Source organism: Phoxinus phoxinus (assembly GCF_949152265.1).
Source record: "Phoxinus phoxinus genome assembly, chromosome: 1".
Taxonomy (NCBI): Eukaryota; Metazoa; Chordata; class Actinopteri; order Cypriniformes; family Leuciscidae; genus Phoxinus; species Phoxinus phoxinus.
Window position 1 is genome coordinate 26,649,281 of NC_136876.1, and position 17,697 is coordinate 26,666,977.

Sequence of the window (17,697 nt, forward strand, 5' to 3'; positions counted from 1 at the left end):
TGCTGCTGGCCGGAGAATTTTCGGTTTCTGTGGTCGCATTAAACTTTCGTTTACAAAGACGTGAAACTCACCGAGTGGTCAGGGGTGATATGCTCATGCAAAAATCGCTGCAAAAGATGCTTTCCAGCAGGTTTTATCGTAGTTCTCGGGCCAGCAGCATGTGTCCAAATTTCAATCTTAACCGTTCTATTTCATCAGAAACTATCTGAAAACAGGGCTTTAAGTGTAAAATACCGAACTTGTCCTTTAAGTCTTGACAAGTTTATATAGGTGTTCGGTGTATATGGCTCAGAGACACGGTCAAGCTGTTTTTAGCAATGTCTCAGTGAAAGCCCATTTTAAATGCCTTGATCCCATTTAAGGACATTAATGCTCTAAATGAACTGGGCTGCGTTTCCCAAAAGCATCGTAAGCCTAAGTTGATCGTAAAAACGATCGTACGACTGATCTTAATATTATGGTCTGTTTCCCAAAAGCATCGTAGCTTAAGTAGCACTTGAAAATCTTCGTAGAACTACGAGTGCTCTGGAGTAATCGTACATCCCCAAGTGCATCGTAAGAAGACAGATTTATGAGGTCACCTGCAGGACAACCGGCAGATTACACTTTTATCTAGATTTAACACACTGCAACGTAATATAATAATGTTTTGATTGTACTTTATTGTACACTTTATTATACTCGTTTTTTGTTTACATGAATTTATAAATGAAATAATTAAAAAGGGAAGAAAAATATAGAAATAGAAACCTAAATTAAATTAATTAACAAAAAAATATATAAAAGAAGTAATGTGGAAAATATGCTTCAAAGACTGGGCAAAATATGGATGAATTAAAAAAAAATCTGTCAGTGACGTGCACGAAAACCAGCCATGTATTGGCGATTTCTTGGTTGGCCATCATGTGGTCCTCTTCATCTTCCTCCTGTTAAGTAAGGGCACTCTTTAAATGTAATCTTTTTTTAGCCATTTTGTCTGTACCTCCGCCTGTAGGTGCTTTATATAGACTTGTCTTGATTGCTAATCCACAACAGATGACGATTATTAGGTTAAACGTTCAGAATAGGAATCCATATAAGGTTATATTTCAGCACTTTGCGAATGGACAACGACTCTTAAGTTGCACGTAGAGCGCGTTCTCGCGCGTTCATGTTAAGTGCATGTTTGGGAAACGCGCGTGGAATTGCTGCGAGCGTTCGTAACCTTGCACGTAGAAAGCGCTCTTAAGAGCTAAGATACATCGTTATCGGGAAACCCGGCCCAGATTAGTTGAATTAGGTGTCAGAGAAATATATTCATATCATCCACAGTATTATCTTTAAAAACATTCAATAATCCCTGTCCTGGAGAGACAAGCAAGTTTTTTTTAAATAATTTATGTTGTCGACCATAGTGTGGTTGTTTAGATCACATTGTTCCTATAACACATTTCCTAATGAATCTATCCAGCCATTTTTCAGTGGAGTGACTCACTGGCCAATTATAGCGAGGATATCACTGAAATTGAGAATGTGGGCTGCTTCATCAGCCAGCAAGAAAGGTCTAGTAATTTCTCTTTCAATTAAATGCATACAAACTCCCTGAGCCCCTACTTATGTGTAATGGTGTTTATTACTCCAGTGTTGGGAAATAGATGAAAAAAGAAGCGCTTTGTAGGATTCTTGGAAACCAACACACTTCCTGAAGCTGTATCATTACATGAAAGATGGACAAAGACACAAAGCAGAGGAGTAAAGATTCAACATAAAGATTCAAGAAACAGGAAAACAGCAGAGCTGGAGGTCAAGCTTTCGTATAAGCTTTGAACTGTATTATGTGGAGTTTAAGGGGTTTAAACACAAGCATGACGGTTGACATCTAACAGCATTATCTGCAGGGTAAGAAATGTGACAAAAATGGCCCACTCTTAACACGTGGCCCTTTAAATGTAAATTTTTCATTAAAAAATCTGTTATCTAACAGCATAATTTTGGTAACACTATATTTTGATAGTCCACTTTAGTCTACTTTGGCAGGTTTTCCCATTATATCAAAAATAGTATTTTTTTTTCAATGTATAGTGAAGTTGGAAATTCCAGTTTTGTCACTATTCAGACTACAAAAAAAAATGGACCTGATTTGAGTCGGATGGGGAAAAAGAAGCAAATTTTGCTTCCTGTAAAGTGTAAACAGTGCCTCAGTCATTGGTCTGGGTGCCATAATGTGTCACGCTTCCTCACTTCCCAAGAATATTGCACAAAATTAAATGGCATTTAGTGCCACAGATAGTCCTGTTGATGGGTGTGACTGCAGCAAAACACACAAGAAAGAACAGGTGTGCTACAGGAAGAAAAGCTGGAGGCCTTTAATACACAGCAGCTGTTGATCATTTTAATCCTCGAACACTGGAGAGCAGCCAACAACTCAATTATTCTTTCCAATCAAGTATAAATTCTTACATTAATGCTAAAGCAGGTGTAATACTTGCAGGATGTCGAGTCCACAGAGGATGTTTCCTCAATCTGAGCTGCATGCTAATTTTTTCTTCACAGTTATCTCAAAGGTTATTTGGATTTTTCTACTAGGCAGATCCTCAAAAACACTTTGAAAATTGAGGCTGCATTAATATTAATTTATCTTCTATCTTTGCAGGTGTAGCCTAGATATCTTTCTTTGTGAGACAAATTACACCAATTATGCCTTTATGCTACATTTCTGCACAAATATATATTTATATTTGTTTAGTTAGGGACTCGCTTTTGGTGAAACGGGTGCAGAAACGTGTATCCAAACGCAGAAATATGTTTACCTCTCACTCTAAACATTATTCTCATCACACAGTGATACATTTTTAATAAATCCTCACCATGTCAGAGGTGGTATCTGAAGCTGCCTTGGCTTTTAGCGAGGTACAGCATACTGTGCGACCTGTGGGCAACCTGGGAATGAATGACAGGCCAAGATGTAAAACAGCTCATCTACCCTAATTGCAATCCTTCATGAGTGCTGCAAGACGCTCCACCAAAAGAGCCTAATTAAATGTCACCACCTCTAATTTGCTGCCTCTCAGTAACACATACTGAGAGAGCACTCAAGGTATCTTGTCTCCCAGCAGCTTGAGTATTTGCAGACCACTGCAACCTTAGAGCTGCAAGGATTGATTGATTTGTCCTTCTTTAGATCCGCAGAGGCTTAGTGGCTCTTATGGGAAGGTACATCAGAAGGGTGAGGGTCTCCACTGCCGTTCCAGAGATTCAGGAGACTCCCCACATACGCCCTCATAATGTTTGTTCATTTCAACTCAAAAGTCATTGATTGTCTGCCGATGCTGTTCTGAAAAGCTTAATTTCAATTTAACACCATGAATAAATAGAAACAAAAATAATAAAAATGTACGTGTGCACCGAAATGGAAGTTAGAGAAAGATATAAAATCCAAATACGTTGCAACTAGACAACTTCACTCTAGTCTCAGCAGACGTGAGTCATGTTGCTTAGAGACCAAAAGGCTGCCAGCTAAAGACAAGGAGAAAGAAAGTTTCATGTGTCGATATATTTGTTAGAGCGGCAGGTAAGTGGGTGGTTGAAGAATCAAAATAGTTGAGAAAGTGAAAGATGGAAAGAAGAACGTGATCATATGCCTTGCCGGACTGAGACAAAATTTCACGTTGAGAAATCTCACAGTCTCCTCCAGGCCATCCCATACACCCACAACAAATTTTGAAACCAATAGCCATCACGTTAAAAAAAAAAAAACGTTTCAAGGCTGGGGCTGTGCAAAACAATTAAAAGATTACTTCTTTTAAACTAAAATTTGAAAGTATCATTTCAGTCTACTTTGTATGTCTTCTCAGAAATGTACTTGAAATTACACTTAAGTATACTTCATTTATACTGACAGAGAAGTCTTAGGATATTTGGCCAATATTTAAAAGTATAATCAAGTATTCTATACCTGGCTTGTAGTTGTGTTTACTCTTTTGATTGAGTAGCCTATTAAATACATTTTCACATTGTCCTACTGTCTTATAAACTTACATTGTTTGAAAATATTGATTTATAAAGAAAACATATGTCCCTAATTCAGAGAATTATTGTCTACTGAATTTAACAAATCAATTCCTCACAAATCTGCCTTCTAAGAACAACACTGCAGGCATTGAAAACAGGCACAATTGTACATTGTACATTACAATTGTATTGCACAATTGCACATAAATACAAAGTCCACTGGTAGTGTACAAAGTATACTTCTAATAGCAAACATCAAATTCCAAAGTTGTTCTCATGCTTACGATTAAATTTCATATTTGAAATCACCAATGAAATCTGGCAATAACTGTATCATAATTTTTGTTTCTAAACACTCAAATCGTGACCACTGTGGAAACTGTGAAACACAGAAACTGTGACTGTTTCTATAGTAACCGGAGCTTCTAACGGCAACTGCAGTGACCAATAACTTTACCAATTATCGATTGGCTCTTTCACTTAGGAGGCGGGACTTATTATTACATTGGCCACTGCCCTGCAGAGTTTAGCTCCAACCCTGATCAAACACTCCTGAGCAAGCTAATCAAGATCTTCAGGATCACTAAATCACAAGTTTGATCAGAGTTTCAGCTAAACTCTGCTGGGCAGTGGCCTTCGAGGACCGGATTTGAGGAACCCTGGTTTATAAGCTGTTTACCTCATGGGGACCAAAAAATGTCCTTGACATTTTGTCCCCACAATATAGGGAATACCTGAAACACACACACCCAGAGAAACACTTTAATTCTGGTTTGTAAATGTTTGTGTGCCTGTGTTGACCTTTCCTCACTGGCTCTGCTCAAGACACTTCCATTACTCTTAATCAGTTGATGTCTGATTGGTTCTTTGCACCTATTATCCCCCTGCAGCCAACTGTGGACAGTGATGACTTCATCGGTCAAATCTCTAATCACACCTCACCAGCTGTCAGCTTTGATTTATCTTTATAAAAACGGATAAAACGGATTCTATATGCCAACAGTTTTTATTATGTTAGTATGCTTGTAATATGGAATATGACATGTATGTATAATGGAGATGGACTTAATTTAAATACCTAAAAAAACTCTATTTTAGATAGTTTACGATGGTAAAATAAAACTATTTGATCTTGTGAACCAATATTTATCTTATTTTTGCAATGTCATGTCTGATTTATTGCAATACTATCCAGAAAAAGTTGTCAGTGTTTTGTCACATTCATTTGAAATTGTCTGGTGAGCAAGGTCTCTTATAATTTACACTTTTAGAATGGTCACTATTCTAAAAGGCGTTTGCCATCAAATCGTGGTTTCATCATGTACTCTTGCTCTTTCCATAATCACATTCAAACATTTGTACTTATTTGAAGGCCATACAGTAGACTTCACTTTATAACTTTACTGACAATCAAGTGAAAAAGAAGTAAGAGTAAGAGTAGGCCTACAAATACGTTTAGATTATAACGTTATAGATGTACAAATGTCAAAGGTTTCCTCTTTTATACAACACTTAGAGTATTTATTGGTTGTTGTTGTTGTTGTTGTTGTTGTTGTTGTTTCTAAGCTATGCATGCTGATAAAATTAGTATAGCTAAATGAGTAACAAATCACAGCAATTCACATTAAAACGCACTTGCAAAATCTATAGTGCTCAAGATTTCAAAGAGCTTCACATGTGTGGCATAAGCTGGCACATAACAGAGAATATGAAAATATGAACATTGACATTCTTTCCCAGTTCCCACTCACTCAGTAAGTATCAAGGTAACACTCACAAATGTGTTGTTTTTGCTAAAGGTGTAATAGCTTTCCTTGTGTGACTGCAGACCCTGCTGTATGTGATCTACTTTCAGTTTCACATATCAATATATAACATCACATAACTTAAATAAAGTGGTGCTCAGTCCAGAGAGCAATTCCTTTCATTAGCACTGCCTGCAACTGCTCCCTAAAACATCAAATGGACTCCCAATCCCTCCTAATGAGGCCAAGAGCGTAAATATGCCTCATTTATCGAGCCACATGAAACAGAACAGATGTAAAAATACCAGAGAACCACTAAAATAGTTTGATGATGAGAGAAGGCACTCAGCAGGTGCTCTTCGAGATGTGTACAGGAAGCCATGGGGGGACGGCGTCAGGGAGCCCCAGAACCACGTCACCGGTTGATCTGGGTTAATGAGGGAAGGAACTGAATTAGTGAGGTCCTAATCTAACTAAACCCATTGGAAAGGCACTTACAGGAAAGAGAAACTGTTTCTGTGCTATAGTGATTATCAAAAGGCTCATTCTCTAGTTTAATGAGTTTATCACATCAGTCTAAATCTGTAGTTCAGTCTGTTTCCTCAAAGGAATTAATACAGAATGTCTCAGGAAGTATCCCATCAAAGCTGTTAACTCACACAATACCAATCTATAACTCTGACAAGTTCTGTACATGAATGCCTTCATTATAATTTTATGTTGAATGAACAGAGAGACAGCGTAATTTATATTGAAATCTCAGCATGTCCTATGGGATCTTTTTATGTTTGTGTCAGACAACCAGCAACCCTGATTCTGCCTCCATCCGCTGAACAGTGTACTCAACAGAGCTCTCAACATCGCTCTCATGCGTGCGTTTGCTTATTCTGGATCAGAGTATCTTCCCTATGAATGCATGCATTTTTTCACACTAGCTCTTGGCACAGTCTGAGATCTGAGATGCAAACTCAGCCTGGTATTTAGCTTTTTTATCACTTTGTTTATGGGAAGGAAGTGTCTCTGATGCAATGGGCCTCATAGTCAGGATGACAAATTTTACAGTACATAAGAAACAGGATAATAAACTTAATAAAGTGAGAAAAGTGATAAAGTCTCTAAAAGTGAGAGAGTCCTGGAACTTGGCTCAAACATATCCTCAAACCGTGCCAACTACGGGTAACTCAACTTGCAGAACACTGCCGGGTTGACACGCACATGAATGGAGTTGAGGGGGTTTTGTGAAATATTTTGTCATTGAAAAAATCTGGAAATTATAGAGAATTCACTGATATTCCTAACAATGTGAAAATTTTTAAGAAATAAAAGTGTCGTAGTTATCATGAAAATGGGATACACACACCTGGGGACATGAACATTTGTGATGTCTCGTGGTTTCAAATGCTGTAAATTTCTTCAAATTAATGTTTAAATCAGCTTCAATGTTCTTTACCCTGTAGCCGGGTAAAGCCCTCGACCATTAAACATTATAAAAAGGGTGATGTACAGTGTCAGTTATTTAAATTGTGAACTGATTTGTGCTTTCAGGCTAAAGTTTTTACATTCACACAAGGTGAAAATATAAACCATTTTAATTAAAACGTAATGTGAAAGCCAAGTCTAGATCATTGTTCCTCTTCAAATCACCCAGCTCAGAGTGTGAGCTTTTATTTATTCCACATCCGCAAACCAGGCGGACTTTTATTTTGTTTGTGTCGTAAAATTGAAGTGACGCGTTCCTTTACGGCACAGGCTCTCACCGAATTACTTCTGTGAGTAGTCGTGCATCCTTGAATCAATACGAATTCGTACTCCAGTAAAGGTAGGTTTTGCGTGAAATTATCTCAGACGCTTTATTATTTCATTCAGGAACGGAAAACTGAAGCCGCGGCAAATCGTTGATCAGTTAGCAGCTAACTTAGTTCTCATGTAAGGATAGCAGCATGTGCGCTACTGCTAAATCTATCAGCTCAGCTGCTTTTACGCGCTCAATCCTTCCTCGCTACTGTTTATCGTTCAGACCCCATTATTCACACCGTGTCACCGATCTTCGTAGATTAATAGCATCTGCTTTTTACAAAAATAAACTACGTCAAAAGGGAAAAGGATTGGTAACGTTACATATGTATGACTTAGTTAGCGGGGAGGCTTCTCATCATGGCCGCTTGTAAAATGCTGGAGGATGTCGTACACTACTACGGCCCTAGAGATGCAACTGCGCGCCATAGCAATGATCATAATGAACATTCGAAGCTATTTTTCGCGACAAAACAATAAAGAATTGATAGTTCCATTATGAACCGCAGGATTTTGACCTATAAGATTATTTTCGTAGTGCATTTCGATGTTTCTTGTTCGTCTGTCAAAAGAATACTCACCCACCAATGAGAAGCAGACTTTAGGTCATGAGTCCGGAACCGGCATCACCGACATTTTTTTTTTACTGTTATTATTGCTAAAAAGTAGACTGTATTGTCCATCCTTTGTTAGTATTATATCATTACATAAATGATTAATTTAGTGCCTAATATGTTGGTAATTTCTAGTGTTAAGACAGTTCTCAAATATAAGCGAGATCATATTTGGTAGATACATTTAGAAATGTTCTTAAATGGTGCCTTAAGTTATACTTTTTTTTTTAGGCAATGGCAAAGTTTCATGCACCTGTTATCCAGGACAATCCGTCAGGATGGGGTCCTTGTGCTGTTCCTGACAAATTTAAAGACATGCCCTACCAGCCTTTCAGTAAAGGAGACAGGCTGGGAAAGGTAAATTCTTGTTAATATTCACTGGCCAACCTTATTACTTTATGTTCTGAAATTTGGACTATCATAATTGTATTTATCAAAACTAATTTTATTCCCTAAGAGTTAATTGCAATTATTTTTGTATGAAGGTGGCTGACTGGACTGGTGCAACTTACCAGGATAAGAGATACACAAGTGAGTGTTTGCACATTCCTTTTTATTCACCCTCTGTAATTGCTACATGTGAGTAAAATGACCTTTCTTTTTTTGCTTAAGTCACTTATCAGTTGTTTTTCTTCTGTTCTGTGTAGATAAATACTCATCTCAGTTTGGAGGCGGCAGTCAGTATGCTTATTTCCATGAGGAGGATGAAACAAGCTTCCAGTTGGTGGATACTGCCAAGACTCAGAAGACCGCCTATCAGCGAAACCGTATGCGATTCGCTCAGGTAGAGCTGCTTTCTAAACATTAAAGTTTTTTCTCTCTTACACCAACCTCTCTCCAATCCTCTATGGCACTCTCTTTTCTAAGTCTTTGTTATTCTGTGCTTCTGTTCTACAGAGGAATCTTCGGAGAGACAAAGATCGCAGGACCCTTACTCAGTTCAACATGCAGACCCTGCCTAAGAGCGCCAAGCAAAAGGAAAGGTGAGTTCTGCTTACCCAGTAGGAAAACCACACTCAAAAAACTAGTCAACACACACTCAGCCTGATCTTTCTCTGAATAGGGACCGTATGCGCTTGCAGAAGAAATTTCAGAAGCAATTTGGTGTTCGGCAAAAGTGGGATCAGAAGTCTCAGGTATCAAATGCATCCTTTTCATCGCTTTTCATCTTTTCTTTGATCTCCAGCCACACAGCATTTCACCTCCACTTTAATTTTGTTTCGTTTCTGTCTTAGTTTTTTGCACTCCGTTACCATAATTACTACCATCATGTTTTACCATGATCTTTTATTTCATGAGTCATTTTTCTTTTTATTAATACCCTCAGTGAAATATCTTATCCATGTCTTTTTACATTTACTTAAAGTTGACATTAAATGGCATCTCTGTTTTGTAAATGCATGTTATTGGTCTTATTGTGAACAATTTAGCCAGGTACATTCCTTTCTTTTTGATCTCGTAATAAGGCTGGGTGATATGGCCAAAAAATTATCACAATAAAAAATTTCTTATCAGTCGATATCGATAATTATCATGATAGATGTTAAATCTTTTCAGTTTAAAGACAGTTTATTTGCTCCTGAGTAAAAGTTGTAGAAACCAGGCCGTTAATTGTGGTTTTATCCTCTGACTGTACTACTGTCAGAACATGAAAAACGCTTGCAAAACAGGTGAACATTTCACAAATGAATATTAGATATTTTGTCTCTTAGAAATACACATTTGACAGTAGCTTGAGTTGAGTGACAGTAGCTTGAGTAGATTACAGATGTAAATTTGTTTATTAACAAAAACAGTAACATCTTTAAAAAGTTAACAACAATTCAGGATAATACAAATACACAAAAACTGCTATAGCTTAATGACAAAAAATGATATTCCATTAATACATTAATGTCATTAATAATGCACACCCGAGGTGGTAATGCAGTCACGACACGAAGCAGAGTGGCCGTTACACCTCGGGTGTGCATTATTTTTCTAATAATTCAACGGCCTGGAGTCAATTATTCCTTACTTATATTATGTATTTCAAGACGTTTGTAAAGTTTTTATCATTAAAACGCTCTTGTATGTAGGACTAATTCCTTGCGCATCTAAACCCATGCTCCGTTGCTAATTCCAAAACGTAATTTTAGAGTTAGTAACGGAGGTTTGAGCCGCTGATAGCAGACTAATGCTGGGGACACACTTAACGACTTGAAACATTCTCTGACTGTGAATGCAGCAGATTTTAAACACCGCCGTGAACAGACGGAATGCACTGAAAACGCGTGAATGATATGATATGAGAGAGAGAGAGAAGCATGTGCGTCAATATTATTATTTATTTATTAATTCAATTTGTTTTAATTAATTCGTTCATTCTTTTTTTTCTATTAGTGACAGTAGACTAGACTAATAAATGAAACACAAAGCCCTTTTAACAAGTATAGGCCTATCAATAATTATTTATTTGTTATGTTATCTGCAATAATTACGAAAACCCGTGCAACAGGACTATCAATTTATTTAAATAATCAGTTTAATTTTCTATTGATTATATATAGGACTAAACTGCATGTTTCCATTGATTTTGAAGTTAGACATTGAAAATTGCAGATCGAGCGCATGGGGCTGCATGGTTTTTCTTATGAATTGTATCATATTTTCCGTTATTACAGTTGACTACGCAAAGTGATATGGAACTGTAATGTGGTCAAGACCTTCCTGGAACTACTTTAGCCGTGCGGTTCCCTGAAAATAATTGCACACCGTAGAACGTTCGTCAACCAATCAGATTTAAGCATTCAACGGCCCTGTAGTATACTAAAATGTAATATGAATATATCACATTTCTACTGGTTACAGTTTGTTACTACAGTAAATCCATGTTAAATGATTTGTGGATTGAAAAGCCTGACTGTATCGTTGCGGCACAATGTTTCTCTTGTTTTCCATGTCAGTGTTGTTGAGAATGTCAGTGCTGTTTTATCTGGCTTTAAACTAGTTTAAATCACGAGGCATTTAAATGTGTTTTTTATGTGAGAACTCTGCATAACTCTTTTTGCTTTACTCATTTGCTCTTAACTCATGCTGTGGTGTGTTTTGAGCAGAGCTGATAAATGGCTCGTGTGTTGTAGTTCAAACGAGCAGCTCTGTTTTTTTCCACTTTTGGTGCGTTTGCCATTTTAATGTTCTCATATGCAACAGAAATGGCAGCGCTTATCAGTTAGGCAAATTGGTATTGGCACCAGTGTGACAGTCTGCAACACGCATGTGTATTATTATTTGCAAAGTGCATGAACATTATATTAAACACTTATTAAACTTTTATTGAAATTGAGGGAAATTATATTGCGATAATTCTGTATCGTTTTTTTCTGCAGCCCTCCCTTTTAATGTTTAATCAAAATATCACAACTCGAAATTACAGGCTCCTCCTGTTATGTTTACGGTACTTCTCTAATCATTTAGTCTGCTTAAACTCTGCCGCTCCACAATTGACTTCAAGCTGATACATTTTTGTGTGCAATATCCACATCTCAAAATCCAATCAACAACCGATAGATAGAAACAAGTCCCCTACATTTTTTTTTTATATATAATCCGTTTCACACGTCACAATACGGAAGAAAACCTCTGCCACTACATCCATTTCAGCATGACTTTAAAACAAACTGACTGTATTTGCATTTAATACCCCACCAAGATGGGCATTTTTAGTATTGAGTTTTAATATCAACTTAGTAGGAACATATCAGTTCTTTTCACTCTTCTATTTCTCAATTGCCTGAATATCGTTAAACATCTACCGTCACCTCAGGCCCAGCTCAAGCCCAGGGATTCCTCGGTGGAGGTGCGCAGTGACTGGGAGGTGAAGGAAGAGATGGACTTTCCCAGGCTCATGAAGATGAGATACATGGATGTGGCCGACCCTATCGACGTGTGAGCATTCTGACATCACTCATGCCATGGAGATTTCATACAAGTTTGTTGCTCTTGAGGGAGTCCTTCATTCTCATTCTTCTCTTTCTCAGTGAGTGCTGTGGAGCTCTTGAGTACTACGACAAGGCATTCGATCGCATCACCACACGCAATGAGAAACCACTCAAGAGCATCAAGAGGATCTTTCACACCGTTACCACCACTGATGACCCTGTGATCCGCAAGGTACTACGAAGCACACTTACACTCGCCCACTTTCGTTTGTCATTGCTGCTGGTGTCTGACCACTTTATTGATGTCTGTCTTTTCTAGTATAAATGGTATTGCTAATTGAGCTTTTTCTGAACACAACTCATCCACAGCTGGCAAAGACCCAGGGCAATGTGTTTGCCACCGATGCCATCCTGGCAACTCTGATGTGCTGCACACGCTCAGTCAACTCCTGGGATATTATCGTTCAACGTGTGGGCAACAAGCTCTTTTTTGACAAGAGAGACAACTCTGATTTTGGTAAGCGTGCGCTTCAGTTGAGTGCTGCTCATTTTAATGGCTGTCAAAAGGCTGTTAGTGTCTTGATTCTGGCCATATTCTGGTTTAACTCTAGGGATTATTATAAATTTGCACTTGTCTTGATATGCAGGGCTCAACAATAAGGATTGCCCCAGGGTCAGTGTGAGTGCCAGCTAGTATTGCATTAATTTTCAGGAAAACAAACTACTATAGAACAAAGACAAATAGGCCTACCTGAAACTTCAAGCGCTAGAAATCAGAATCAAATATATATAGACAAAAACAGTGCATAGTCTTCAGTGTAAATTAAATGTGCATTTATTATTAAAGTTACAAAAGTGATTCAGTCAAGAGAAGTGAAACTTTCTCTTTTGTTGTTTTTATTAACGACAGACGGTAGCAGGTTTATTAGGCTGCGGTCACATTAAGAGCTGCACGGATCCAATATACTAAAGCCCAATTTATACTTCTGCGTCGAACTTACGCCGTAGCTACGTCGTAGGCTGTGTTTAGCGCGCACACCCTTCGGCGTACCCTGGCGTGCACCTCTCCAAAAATGTAACAACGCGGCAATTCTGCGCAGACGGAAGCGCTGTGATTGGTCTGCTAGAACCCCTCCCTCGGGTTTCACATGCTCCCTCTGCATGAGTAATTGCGCGTCAACGTGGACAACGACACAGAGGTATAAATTCAAACCAACACGTTGCCTACAGTGCTGAGACTGAGGTCCGACGCATGTATAAATCAGCTTTAAGGGCCTGTTTGCACCTGGTCACTTCATGCGTTTTTACTGATCAGGTAGCTATCTGATTTTTTTAAACGGTTCCATTTACACATGGCCACATAAATGTGTCTCCGCAAAACAAATATAAGTTCGATCCTCAATTCTTCATTTCACGTCAACGAAAGCAACAGATATGAGCTGCATTTTATTTATCATCAGCTAATTTCAAGAACAAAGACAGCAATAGGAGAGAGAGCAGCATCAGCACTGGTAAGATAACTTAGTCTCACTACTTTTAATGAAGATGATTGTTTTTTAGCGTCGATGACACCAAACTTAGTTTCATTTACGTTAGTTTGTGCATTGGCTTGCTGAGGAGATACTGCTCATCTGCGGCGACGTGTTGCAGTAGCGCCGTCATATCTGGCTATAACATGTCATATAACCTATAACTCTCACACATTAATTTTTTTAACATTTTGGAAGGAGTAAAATTTGACTTCAACCAGATGCATTTACACTTGTTCAGTTTTGTCTGGAATGCATCTCAGACCACCTCCTGAAGTGATTTAAACGATTGGATTTCAATCTGGCTCGAAAGCATTTCTGAGGGCATTTACACCTGGTCTTTTCATGATCTGATAGCGATCAGAGAAAACGCATGAAGTGACCAGGTGTAAACGGGCCCTAATTCACATACGTTATCTTTTTCAACTGTTTATACGTTCACTTAAGACATAAATTACTGTTTACGAGGATGCTTGCAAAGACAGACAGTTTGACAGACACATAAGTATGTGTATTTAACCTTTAAAGGCCAATTAGGCAGCAAAAAGAACTTCAGTAATCTTACGCTCAGTGAGCAGCGGCTTCATGTGCTCGCGTCTCTCAGACAGCACTCAGAAACAGCGTGCGCATATAGCGAAATGAGTTCTCTTTCGCTGCTTATTGTGCTTCAACGGTTTAAAATCACTCGTTTTTAAACCGCAATGCTTGAAAACGCATGCAAACGGTGAGCTTTCGTGACAGTGCAGTACAGCAACGTCAGATGAGCGTAACCGCAGTAGAGAAAATAGTGCGAAGACTAGGGGTGGGTGATTTTGGACTCAATCATTACAAACATTTTATAAATCACTTAATGTCATCTTCATGTTTTTAAATTATAACTGATATGGTTGCAGCATATGTTAATCTGCACACGCACAAAAAAAACCTGGAAATTAGTGTTTTTAATAGACTATTTAAAATGTATTAACTCAACGTTTAATGAAACAATTATTTATCTCTAACATACCAAAATGTTGTTAAAATTAAATTAAAAAAAATATTTTTTTATTTTTAACAACATTTTTATAAATGGCAAATTTTTTTTTTTTCAGTTGGGCCATTGAAAATATTGTTAATAAACTGTTAAGCCCTGATATAGTTATTTGTGTTTTTGCTGCATACAGTAATAAATGTGAAGTTTTAAAGCTTAAACTCATTCTTCCTTGTAGACCTGCTTACTGTGAGTGAGACTGCGAATGAGCCGCCTCAGGACGAGGGCAGTTCCCTCAATTCCCCCCGAAACCTGGCTATGGAGGCCACCTACATCAACCACAACTTCAGCCAGCAGTGTCTTAGAATGGTATGCTTGTGTTTTTCCACAGTAAACCGGCCATTAACATGATACGTTAACATCCATATTCTGTTTCAGACAAAGACATTTGTATTGAATGCATTTTTGTTGCTTTGATGTCAGGGAGGAGAGAGGTACAAGTTCCCCAATTCTAACCCATTTGTTGAGGAGGACACGGAGAAGAGTGAGGTGGCATCTGTTGCCTACAGGTATGTGCAGACCTCTGCAAATAAAATGTGTGTGAGTGCGTAATATTATTATTATTAAAAAAAAGTTTTTACTATTTAAGTCTTTGTTCAGACAGGTGAGGCAGCAAAACACTTTTCCCTTTTTTTTCTTATTTCCATATGTGGATTTAAATCAGATTTGATTGGAAATGTATTTCATTCTGATCAGTAACATTGAATTGTTTTCTTAAAATTGACTCGTTCACTCTTTTTTTGATACAGTATATTCATGGTGTTTGAGTCAAAAAACAAATCATATTTTAGTGCTGTTTGAGCAAAACCTAAGAATGAAGAATACATGTATTATAAGGGACATTACAAAATAGTGACCTTGCCTGACTGACTCTTAGGTACCGGAGGTGGAAGCTGGGGGATGACATTGACCTCATGGTCCGCTGTGAGCATGATGGAGTGATGACCGGAGCAAACGGAGAAGTCTCTTTCATCAATGTCAAGACCCTGAATGAGTGGGACTCCCGAGTAAGAAACAAAAAGAGAGATGGATAATTGCATTTGGCCATTTCAGAGATACAGGTGATATAATTCTTTGCTCTGTACAGTACTGCAATGGAGTGGACTGGAGACAGAAACTGGATTCCCAGAGGGGAGCGGTCCTGGCCACTGAGCTGAAGAACAACAGCTACAAATTGGCCCGTTGGACCTGCTGTGCTATTCTTGCAGGATCTGAGTACCTCAAATTAGGGTGAGTACAATACCACCATCACTACATTATGTGTTGTTATTTTGATTTCTTATATTGAGTCTTTTCCTGTCTGATTTCTCAATACATGTCCTTTTCTCTTTAGGTACGTCTCCCGTTATCATGTCAAGGACTCTTCTAGGCATGTCGTCCTTGGCACACAGCAGTTCAAGCCCAACGAGTTTGCCAGCCAAATTAACCTGAGCATGGAGAATGCTTGGGGCATCCTGCGCTGTGTGATCGACATCTGTCGCAAGCTGGAGGAGGGCAAATACCTCATCCTCAAAGACCCGAATAAGGTGAAGTGAAAGATGTTGCATTGCAGAATCGAGATATTTGACATCCTAAAGCACAGCAAGAAGCTCCAAATTTCTATCAAACATTCTTTGTTATAAACGTATCTTGAGTAGAAATTAAATGTACTGTTTTACACACCTGGTGTTCATTTGAGCTGTAATGATGTGCCTGTAGGAATCACCTTTGCAACTTCAAAGTATTTCTATGCCATAATCTACTTTATTATGAATGCATAACTCTTTTTTTTGTGTGTTCCTTAACAGCAAGTAATTAGGGTGTACAGCCTGCCTGATGGAACCTTCAGCTCGGATGAAGACGAAGAGGAGGAGGATGAGGACGAGGAAGAAGATGAAGAGGGTGAGGATAGCTGATTGTTTGTCACTTCAATGTTTATCCGGTTACCTTTTGTTTCTTAAACATTTTTTTATTTCTTCCAACAGATGAAGACAATTAAGGCGTCATTAACTACCACAGCTGCCAGCATTATGCGTTTCAATGCTGTAAGAGCTGAATAAAGATAGTTGAATATTCATGTACTGTGGTGATGTCTGTCTGTTTAAAAATGAGCGTGCTCAGCTTGGGATGCCTTTGCAAGTTTGATTATTATTATAGATTAGGTTCTGGAGCTTTAGGGCAATCCAAATGGCCTTTTTTTTTTTTTTAAAGAAATGATTCTGAAAAATCTTGCCATTTAATCTTATTTGTTAAAACATGGTGCTATTAATGCCGAGGCCATGGGTTTGATTCCCAGGGAATAAACATACCTTGAAGTGCCTATGAAGTAAAATGCATAAATGTAAATGAATGGTCTGACATTAAGTTCTGCAGGTAACACTGTAATTAAATATAGCTGCTAAATGGTTTGTTTCTGGCCCTAAAATTAACTAAAACCACACTGTTGATGCTTAATGGTTTTAAATTGACGAGTCATAAAAACAATAAATGCTATATTTATTGATAAGGGGGGTATAAGAAATAGTAAAGGCATAGATCTTAATAAAGTTAAACCTTGAACCTTGCTGTATTGAATTTTTAAAATTAAGTTTTCTTGAAAGAAAGAACAGTAATTTTGTGAAATATTGTTACAATTTAACAAATTAGTTTAAAGTGCAATTTATTCCTGTGATGGCAAAGCTGAATTTTCAGCATCATCACTCCAGTCTTCAGTGTCACATGATCCTTTAGAAATCATTATAATATGATTTGCTGCTCAAGAAACTTTACTTATTATCGGTATTGAAAACTGCTTAATATTTTTGTGAAAATTGTGATGAATTTTTCCAGGATTCTATGATGAATAGAAAGTTTGAAAGAACAGCATTTATTTGAAATATAAATCTTCAAGGTTTAACTTTAAGATCACTTGTGGGCAATTTGGATGCAGTGTAGTAGACATACTTAAAATACACACCACCATATAAAACAAGACCAATAAAAGAAATAAGAACACACAGCAGTAAATATAAATCTAAAATACTAATATTTACCCTTCAGAGTATGCTGTCATTTTAAATATATTTAATGTGTTCTTGCTAAATAAGAGTATTAATT

At 37.8% G+C, this 17,697-nt stretch overlaps 2 protein-coding genes across 2 annotated transcripts in view; one reads left to right on the forward strand and one right to left on the reverse strand.

The window, feature by feature from the left end:
• cyth4a (cytohesin 4a) overlaps nt 1-17,697 on the reverse strand; it is a 97,267-nt gene that overhangs the window by 69,299 nt on the left and 10,271 nt on the right. The window lies entirely within an intron of this gene.
• eif3d (eukaryotic translation initiation factor 3, subunit D) lies at nt 7,428-16,676 on the forward strand. Its single transcript, XM_079629853.1, has 16 exons — nt 7,428-7,554; nt 8,375-8,500; nt 8,629-8,674; nt 8,791-8,927; nt 9,041-9,126; nt 9,207-9,279; nt 11,949-12,070; nt 12,163-12,295; nt 12,433-12,580; nt 14,801-14,931; nt 15,046-15,131; nt 15,500-15,629; nt 15,710-15,852; nt 15,956-16,148; nt 16,410-16,503; nt 16,587-16,676. The coding sequence occupies exons 2-16, from the start codon at nt 8,378-8,380 to the stop codon at nt 16,598-16,600; spliced, it is 1,659 nt and encodes a 552-aa protein (XP_079485979.1). The 5' UTR covers nt 7,428-7,554; nt 8,375-8,377; the 3' UTR covers nt 16,601-16,676.

Coding starts and splice junctions, on each gene's coding strand:
- eif3d (XM_079629853.1), top strand. CDS start 8,378: ATGGCAAAGTTTCATGCACCTGTTATCCAGGACAATCCGTCAGGATGG. Junction 8,675..8,790: donor CCAGGATAAGAGATACACAA/GTGAGTGTTTGC, acceptor TGTTCTGTGTAG/ATAAATACTCATCTCAGTTT. Junction 12,071..12,162: donor GTGGCCGACCCTATCGACGT/GTGAGCATTCTG, acceptor TCTCTTTCTCAG/TGAGTGCTGTGGAGCTCTTG.